This window comes from Nerophis ophidion, linkage group LG28 (genome assembly GCF_033978795.1).
Source record: "Nerophis ophidion isolate RoL-2023_Sa linkage group LG28, RoL_Noph_v1.0, whole genome shotgun sequence".
NCBI classification, from domain to species: domain Eukaryota; kingdom Metazoa; phylum Chordata; class Actinopteri; order Syngnathiformes; family Syngnathidae; genus Nerophis; species Nerophis ophidion.
The window spans coordinates 17,905,729-17,914,926 of record NC_084638.1 but is presented as its reverse complement, the minus strand read 5'-3'; the positions used below and the strand labels follow the sequence as shown (position 1 = coordinate 17,914,926).

The window sequence follows — 9,198 nt, the reverse complement described above, 5'->3', positions numbered from 1 at the left end:
TTTACTATTTCTTATTTACTGTATTTTCTGTGGAGCAAAAAAAAATACTCATAACTTGAAAGTTTTCACTCTTCCAAAAGCAAAGGAGTTCATTTAAGAAAAAAAACAAAACGGAATTGACCACTTAAAATAATGTTTAGAATGTTGTTTTGCAATTGAAGACAACACCTGTTCGTTCTGTGATGGGAAACGAAATAAGCAGTTTATTTTATGAATGTATGCAAAGTAAATGCTCATTATTGGCTTTTGCCTGGTACTCCGAACTTTGATTGATATTGATATTGTTTTGGGGATGTTAAAAAAGAAAAAAAAACGTAACAAATGTTTAAAACCCAACAATGTGATTTTTTAATTTATTTATCTACAATTGTAACTCTGTAAAAACAAAAACATCCTTCCACAGACAATTGAACCATTTTCTTTCACTTTCATATTGAATAAAGGTCTGGGGACATACATATAAAACAATCACAACACAATCCTCATATTATAAAAGAGAGTAATAAGGATTATTAACTAAATGGATTGTAGAAACCCAACAAATGATTCATAAAGTCATACATTTTAAAATGTATAAAAGACAACTGTTCATGATGTATAAAGTTAATAATAATATGCTTCCTAAAGTGGTCCAAAAAATGTTTCAGATGTGAACTAGTACAAATAAATGATAATACATGATAAATGGGTTATACTTGTATAGCACTTTTCTATATTGTATATTATATGTACATCATATAAAGGTGGTAATATATGGGATCATTAACAATTAGAAATAAATATATATAACGCTTCAATATGTCAAAGACCTATAAAAAACACTATTATGAATAAGTCTAAAATTGTATTGCGAATATATATACATATAAAAAAATTGTTTGTAAAATGTGTTGTAGTGTTTACTCTCACCTTTTCAGTCAAATTTTTCCATTTAATTTTTAATAAAAGTACACAATGTTGCATATTAATGCATGTACTCGACTGGAAAAAAGCACTAATATAAAACATCTAATTTATAAATTGTAGGAGCATTTAAAAAGATTGTTACAAAAACAACAATGTCACACATGTTATATGTGCTGATGTTGTTAGAAAGTCAAAATTAAAGTCTTGACAGTTTATTTCAAATCCTGCAGTTTCATTTGCTGCTGCTGTTCTCACCAGCACACTTGTGTTTCTTACACTGGTACTTAGAAGAGAATCTTTCACCACACACACTGCAACTTAATACTTTCTCTCCTGGGTGTGTTCTCATGTGTGCTACAAGGTTTGATCGGTCACAAAAGCTTCTGTTGCAGATTGAACAGGAATGTGATTTTTCGCCAGTGTGTGTTCTTTTGTGTCTTTTCAAACAACGACTTTGTATAAAACCTTTACCACAAGTTGAACAGGAAAAAGGTTTTTCACCAGTGTGTGTTCTCATGTGGACTTTCAAAATGTCCTTCCTTGTAAAAGATGAGCCACAGATTGAACAGATAAAAGGTTTTTCACCAGTATGTGTTCTCATGTGTACTTTCAAATAGCGACTTTCTACAAAACCTTTACCACATATTGAACAAATAAAACCTTTTTCTACGGTGTGTATTCTCATGTGCGCTTTCAAATTGTTACTTATAACAAAACCTTTACCACATATTGAACAGATAAAAGATTTGTCTCCAGTGTGTCTTCTTCTGTGTTTTACCATACATGAACTTTGTGCAAAACCTTTACCACAGATTGAACAACAAAAAGGTTTTTCTCCTGTGTGTGTTCTCATGTGTACTTTCAAATTGTGACTTTCTACAAAACCTTTACTACAGATCGAACAGATAAAAAATTTTTCTCCAGTGTGTGTTCTCATGTGTACTTTCAGATGACAATGGTATTTAAAGGTTTTGTCACAGTGAGAACATGTGAAGTGAGTGTTGTCAGTGTGACATGTCTTATCATCTTTAGAGTCTTCATCATCAGTGTCAGGAGAGTGTGACGTTGTGTCCTCACTATCTGATAGTGGAGCTAAGAGCTTGTCTGCTTGTGATCCTCCACAGTGGTCTCCATCAGCTTCTGTTGTCATGTGTTGTGTTGAGCTGCTGCTTGGAGGCTCCGCCCCTCCCCTCTCCTCACTTTCACCTTTGACCTCATCATCTTCACTCTTCACAGGGACACCAGTCACTGGGAACTCCACCAGTCCTTCAAGATGCTCTCCCTCCTGACTGATGCTGTGTTCCTCCTCTTCCTCTTTAATGTGGGGGGTCAGTGAGTCTTCCTCTTTCTTTTTACAGAAAATGGTTTGTGTCAAAGAGGAAAAGGAGACGCCAGAGGGTCCGTGGCACATGGTCTTCCTCTTTGAGGGATCTTCTTTCACCATCTTGAAACTACACTCCTGTTTTTCAGGCAGAAGTTGTTCTTCACAGACGTCTGCAGGACACAAAATTACAAACATGCCTGAGAAATGTCCAGATTTGCTCAGTCACATGAGGCATTCAGTAAGTTTACATGTACTTAAAATAAGTGATTATATGAATAGGCCTGAAAACAAACACACTGCTCTTTACAACATTATTCACAGGAAAAGAAGACCACTTTTTACGAGGGGTGGGCAATATGGCCTAAAATCTATATTGTGATAAATTTCCTTCCACTTAAGTGCAGCTGGGATAGGCTCAAGCGCCCCTTGTGACTTTAATGTCAGTTACTGATGTATAAACTTGTAGAAAAGGTTAGGTTGTTAACAGTGTAAATATGTATTCTGCATTGTTGTCTCTATGTCGCCATCTTGTGGTCGAGTTAGCTCAATGCAAGTGCAGTGGGTGGAAGGTGTATTTCCTGTTGCTTCGTGGTTTCATTTATCTCGCTTAGCAACATTCGTAAGTGTAACTGGGGATTTCCACTGGATGTGGAACGGCGGAACCCCGGCGACAGACTCGTTACGTTTTTTTGTTTTCAAGTCAATGTGTCAGTTTCCACTGCCTGGCTTCTATATTTAGTGGTCGACACAACAAGGCGGTTCAACTAAGCTGAAATCTGCTCGTGTGGGACAAGAAGTCATGCATAAACACAAAATATATGATCTAATTTACTTTCAAAGTAAAATATTCTGTTTGAGGCGGATGGTATTTTACACTTAGAAAAGTCCTAATGGACATGAACGGTATCATGTTAGACCCGCTTGACATCCATTGCTTTCGGTCCTCTGGGGGGGATGGGGGGGGGGGGGGGGGGGGGGGGCAGTTGCCCACACATATGTGGTCCTCTCCAAGGTTCTCATAGTCATCATTGTCACCGACATCCTACTGGGTGTGAGTTTTCCTTGCCCTTATGTGGGCTTACCGAGGATGTCGTAGTGGTTTGTGTTGTGGTTTGTGCAGCCCTTTGAGACACTAGTGATTTAGGGCTATATAAATAAAAATTGATTGATTGATTGAAGTCAATTTGTCAAAAGGTTTTCAGACCTAATTTCACCTCCTTGACACGAATGGACGAAGACATGCTGATTCTATAAGGCCCAAAATTAAAGAATCATATAACAGGCATATCCTGGGCAGTTATATGGGGGCCTGTACTACAATGTTGTATTAAAATGATTATTTCCATCTCCAACAATAAAGTGAGTGTCGCTAACACTACTGCACACAGGGAAAAATGTGGAGGACAATTGCAAGTAGCCGAAACAAAGATTGTGAATGAGTGACAAGAGGCTCACTTTGTTCATGTAAGTCTACTGTGGAATAAACATGCTCAGGTGCTGAGAGCGATGCACAGAGTGAGACCTTTTAGTCCAGTTTAAAATCCACAGACCAAGAAGGAAACAGACAGACATAGCAATATATTGATGACGACAAGAATTAAGTTATTAGGTTTATTTTCATTCATATCGGTCCCGGCCTACGATTGCATGAATATTTTAATGCCTCTGGACATCGTATTTAATGCTTTTTAATACAATTTAAGGCCTTAATTTAGGCAAAGTCCATTGAATGACTTTTAATGCTTTTTAATGACCCACAGAAACCCTGCTAAAGCTCTTAAATTTAAAGTATCAAACAACAAAATAAGTGCTTATTACATTTTAACAAAAGAGAAGAATAAGTGATTTTTACATATTAATAGAAGTGTAGATAGAAACAAAATACATTAGAAAGTTCCTAAATACAAATATTGTTAATGGAATTATTGAGACATTTCTAGGATGTAGTTACGAGTTTTATGAGATTTTGATAGAATTTAATATATTCTAAGGCCAGCTTGGCTCGGTTTGCAGAGCGGCCGTGCCAGCAACTCGACGGTTCCAGGTTTGAGCCTAGTCACTGCAGTTGTTTCCTTGAGCAAGGTACTTTACCTACCTGCTCCCAGTGCCACCCACACTGGTTTAAATATAACTTCAATAATGGGTTTCATTATGTAAAGCGCTCCGAGTCACTAGAGAAAAGCGCTAAATAAATATACTTCACTTCACTTAAAATGAAACCTACCTTTGATCTCCCAGTAGTGCAGGGTTCCACCAGCTTCTTAACATATGCTCAGACTATGGGGTCAAGTTTGACATCAAGTATAATGCCACAAAGAGTATGGTAATGATGTGTAGGACCAAGGAGGATCAACATCTTAATTTCCCAGATTTCTATTTGTCTGGTCAAACCCTGTGTGTGTGCAACAATGTCAAATACTTAGGCCACATCATCAATGACAAGATGGAGGATGATGCTGACATGCTTAGACAGAGAAGAAGGCCAATATACTGGTGAGAAAATGTCATTACTGCTCTGATGAAGCGAAGGTGTACTTGTTTAGAGCTTACTGCACCCCTTTGTACACAACACCCTTCTGGGTGAGGTTCAAGAAAGAGAACTTGCACAAGCTCCAGGTTGCATATAATGACTGTCTCAGAATCCTGCTCGGAAAGGCCAGGGGTAGTAGTGCCAGCAAGCTTTTTTGTGATTTAGGGATAAACACCTTCCACGCCACCCTGAGAAAACTGATGTTTAAGTTTATATGTAGACTGCAGGGGCCCGAGAATGGTTTTATTATACAGATAACCAATCCTAAGTGTAGTTCTGTTAGGTACCAATCCTATATATGGAAACACTGGTATCTGTGCCTCACAATACAGAGGTCCTGGGTTCGGTCCTGGGCTCGGGATCTTTCTGTGTGGAGTTTGCATGTCCTCCCCGTGACTGCGAGGGTGACTTCCGATAGTTTGATTGGCAACACTAAATGGGCCCTAGTGTGTGAATGTTGTCTGTCTATCTGTGTTGGCTCTGTGATGAGTTGGCGACTTGTCCAGGGTGTACCCCGCTTTCCGTCCGAATGGAAGTGAAGGTGGGCGCTGTCACACCAAATTTCTCCCCCTTACAAAAACCTTCCCCCCCATTTACTTCCGGGGTCATGATTAATACAGACGTTTTGTTAACGCTATATTATAAAAATATAACGCTATATTATAAAAATATAACGCTATATTATAAAAATATAACGCTATATTATAAAAATATAACGCTATATTATAAAAATACAGACGTTTTGTTAACGCTATATTATAAAAAAAATTAAAAAACAATTTACAAACTCAGGCTATGGGATGACGCATTTACTTCCGGGGTCATGTTTCCTCTTATGTCATCCCATAACTTGTGTTTGTAAATTGTTTTGTATTTTTTTTTAATAATATAACGTTAACAAAATGTCTGTATTTTTATTATATAGCGTTATATTTTTATAATAAAGCGTTAACAAAACGTCTGTATTAATCATGACCGTGGAAGTAAATGGGGGGTTGTAGGGAGAAAAAATTTGGCGTGACAGCTCCAGCACCACCGGCGGCCCCAAAAGGGACAAGCGGTAGAAAATGGATGGGTGGATGTTATCTGTGCCTTTAATAGAATGTGTGGAAGCATTTTAAAGCATATTTGTATTGCTGCTTATATTTATTTATGGTATGTTTTTTGTTTACTGAATATGCACAAGCATAAATTTAAGTTTATTATACAAATAGACTGGGATCGGTAGTTAAATTCGACAGAACAACGACAACCACGCAGTTGCAAGTACCAGACGTACAGTAAAGGTCAATAGTTTACATACACTTGTAAATAACATAATGTCATGGCTGTCTTGAGTTTAAAATAATTTCTACAACTCATATTTTCTGTGATAGAGTGATTAGAGCACATACTTATTGGTCACAAAAAACATTCATAAGGTTTGGTTCTTTTATGAAATTATTATGGGTCTACTGGAAATGTGACCAAATGTGCTGGGTCAAAAGTATACAAACAGCAATGTTAATATTTGCTTACATGTCCCTTGGCAAGTTTCACTGCAATAAGGCACTGGTGCAAGTTAGCTAAATGTGTTGGTTTTCTAACATGGACTTACTTCTTCAGCATTGTTCACAAATTTAAGTCAGGACTTTGGGAAGGTCATTCGAAAACCTTAATTCTTGCCCAATTTAGCCATTCCTTTACCACTTGTGACGTGTGTTTGGGGTCATTGTCATGTTGGAACACCCAACTGCGCACAAGACCCAACCTCCGGGCTGATGGTTTTAGGTTGTCCTGAAGAATTTGGATGTAATCCTCCTTTTCATAGTCCCATTTAAAGAACAAGTTCCATTGGGAGCAAAACAGACCCAGAGCATAATACTACCACCACCATGCTTGACGGTGGGAATGGTGTTGCTGGGAATAAAGGCCTCACCTTTTCTCCTCCAAACATATTATTGGGTATTGTGGCCAAACAGCTCCATTTTTCTTTCATCTGACCACATAACTTTTCTCCAGAAGGTCTTATCTTTATCCATGTGATGTCAGATGAAACAAAAAATGATCTGTTTGGCCACATAACCCAGCAATATGTTAAAAGGAGAAAAGGTGAGGCCTTTAATAACAGGAACACCATGCCCGTCGTCATTGCTGTATATATTTTAACATTGATGTGTATATACTAACGTTGCTGTATAACTACTATATATAACATTGCTGTATTTATACTTTTGACCCAGTAGATTTGGTCACATTTTCAGTAGACCCATAATAAATTCATAAAAGAACCAAACTTCATGAACGTTTTTTCTGACCAAAAAGCATGTGCTCCAATCACTCTATCACAAAACAATAAGAGTTGTAGAAATTATTGGAAACCCAAGACAGCCATGACATTATTTTCTTTACAAGTGTATGTAAACTTTTGACCACGACATCATCCTCACAACCCAACCTAACTTCTTATACACAATATATTTAAAAATAGTGTTAATAATCACACATAAAGTTAGTAATGATGTGAGAGTAAGAAGTAAACAAACCTGTTCTGTGTAACACAACTTGATGATGTTTCTTATAATAAACATCCAATAGTTGATGTTGTCGCTCCATCTCCTTTTTTGTTGGCCAAAGTTCCTCCTCATACTTTGCTATCGTTCTTTCGCACATTTTCACACAATCACAACACTTCACACTCACATTAGTTCCCTACTTAGCGATGTTTAAATAACTTCCGCGTCTCTTTGTTAGCAGCTAACAAGCTAAGCTAACTAGCCAGCTAAACTAGCTGCAAACTAACTTAAATGAAGTTAGCCAACCGGAGAAGTGTCAAAGTGCGCTCAGACTAATGTATCCGGCTACAAACAATTAATAACCGCGTGTACTCTATTAAACAACATATATGTAAGAATACAGAAATATAATGCCCGCGTTTAGGACTTCTCCGTCAGACGCCATCTTGCTTTGTCACCCGATCGGTCCACGCATGCGCGCACTTGACGTCCCTTCCGTCAACTTGTTTTGCCACACTTACTTACCATGGTTCTTTTGTGTCATCTGTATTTCAATAACAAGGTCATCATAAACCATTACATACAAAACAAACGTTGTTAAAAATATGGTATTCTTTATGAAACTGCACAGATCTGTACACAAACCTGAAAGATGTGTTCAGCAACCTTAAATGGAAAATAAATTGATGTTTTACTATTTTATAAAAATTTATTTATTTTAGAATTCTGAAAATGTATTTTTTGTTTGGTTACAGTAAGTGATCCATTTAAAAAATATCAACATTTAAAAAATAAATTATGCAATGGGAGATAGTGGCGCCCCCGTGCGTCATTCATTACAATGACAGAAGCGTAAAAGTGGTTGAAATTGTGGCAATACACCTTGTTCCTTTTCATATTGTTGTTCCCTTTTACTCCAAGGTAAGATATTAATTTTAATACATACATTACTAAAACATACAATTATTTCATTAAGATGGCACCGCTGTAGTGGCTGCTGGTGGCAGGAGTTCTGTGCTCTTGTGTCATCCTTTTCTGTTCCTGCTGTTTCCCTCTTGTTTTCATGTGGGGTTTTGTTGCCCTTTGTTTGGGGACCCTTTGTGACCGCGTGACAAGGAGTGGCACTTTTGTGACTTCTGCAGTGCTTTTTTGTGAACGTCTGGATCTGCACATCGGGAGTCTTTTGGCCATGGAGACTGGAGGGGACTGGAGGGGTTGCGAATGGAGGGACACGGCTGCGAAGCTGGCGCTGAGGACAAGCTCCACGGTGTCTTGGCTGAATGAGCAGGTATTGGACACCTCGATCTCCTTGGACGCATCCTCGCTTATCCATAAATTATGCCTTATAATAGCCACAAACTGCAGGATACATTTTTAATTAGGATACGATTTAAATAGATAACGTAAAGGTTTTATGGAAATTTCCAGGGTGTAACCCACCTTCCACCCGCCTGTGAGTCCAAAAGGGACAAGCGGTAGGAAATGGATGGATGGATGGGAAAAAAGCACATCATAGACATGCCTCAAATTTTTACTTTTTAAGCTCAAGACAAGTATTGCCTTAAAGGAGGGCTCATATTTTAGGGCACCAAGGCAAGTTAGAAGCGCACCAAGGCAAATGTTATTTTCTTTCCAGTTTGTTAATTAATTGCAGAATCGCTCACATTTATTTGTGCAATAAATCTTTGGACAATTTTGACCCATACTTTGGGTCAAAGCATAATAATTGTGCAAATGCATCAACAAGTTCATTATGCTTGTGTAAGGTGCTTTTTTTTTTTAACCTTTATTTTGTTAGCGCAGTCAGACCTATTATTGTGAAGGGGGAATTGTGTTGCTGTTCTCAGTTTGATGTGTGGAGGCGACAGTTGCGACTGCTGTCCTGTTTGTACATTATTCCAACATTGATGATGTCGTCCACAACACAAGCAGATGAGACGTGT

The 9,198-nt window shown here is 37.8% G+C and overlaps 1 protein-coding gene across 1 annotated transcript; it reads right to left on the bottom strand.

The window, feature by feature from the left end:
* Nucleotides 1-324: 324 nt before the first annotated feature.
* LOC133545443 (zinc finger protein 614-like) lies at nucleotides 325-7,745 on the bottom strand. Its single transcript, XM_061891050.1, has 2 exons — nucleotides 7,286-7,745; nucleotides 325-2,400 (listed from the first exon to the last, which is right to left on the bottom strand). The coding sequence occupies exons 1-2, from the start codon at nucleotides 7,410-7,412 to the stop codon at nucleotides 1,139-1,141; spliced, it is 1,389 nt and encodes a 462-aa protein (XP_061747034.1). The 5' UTR covers nucleotides 7,413-7,745; the 3' UTR covers nucleotides 325-1,138.
* Between the last annotated feature and the right edge of the window lie 1,453 nt (nucleotides 7,746-9,198).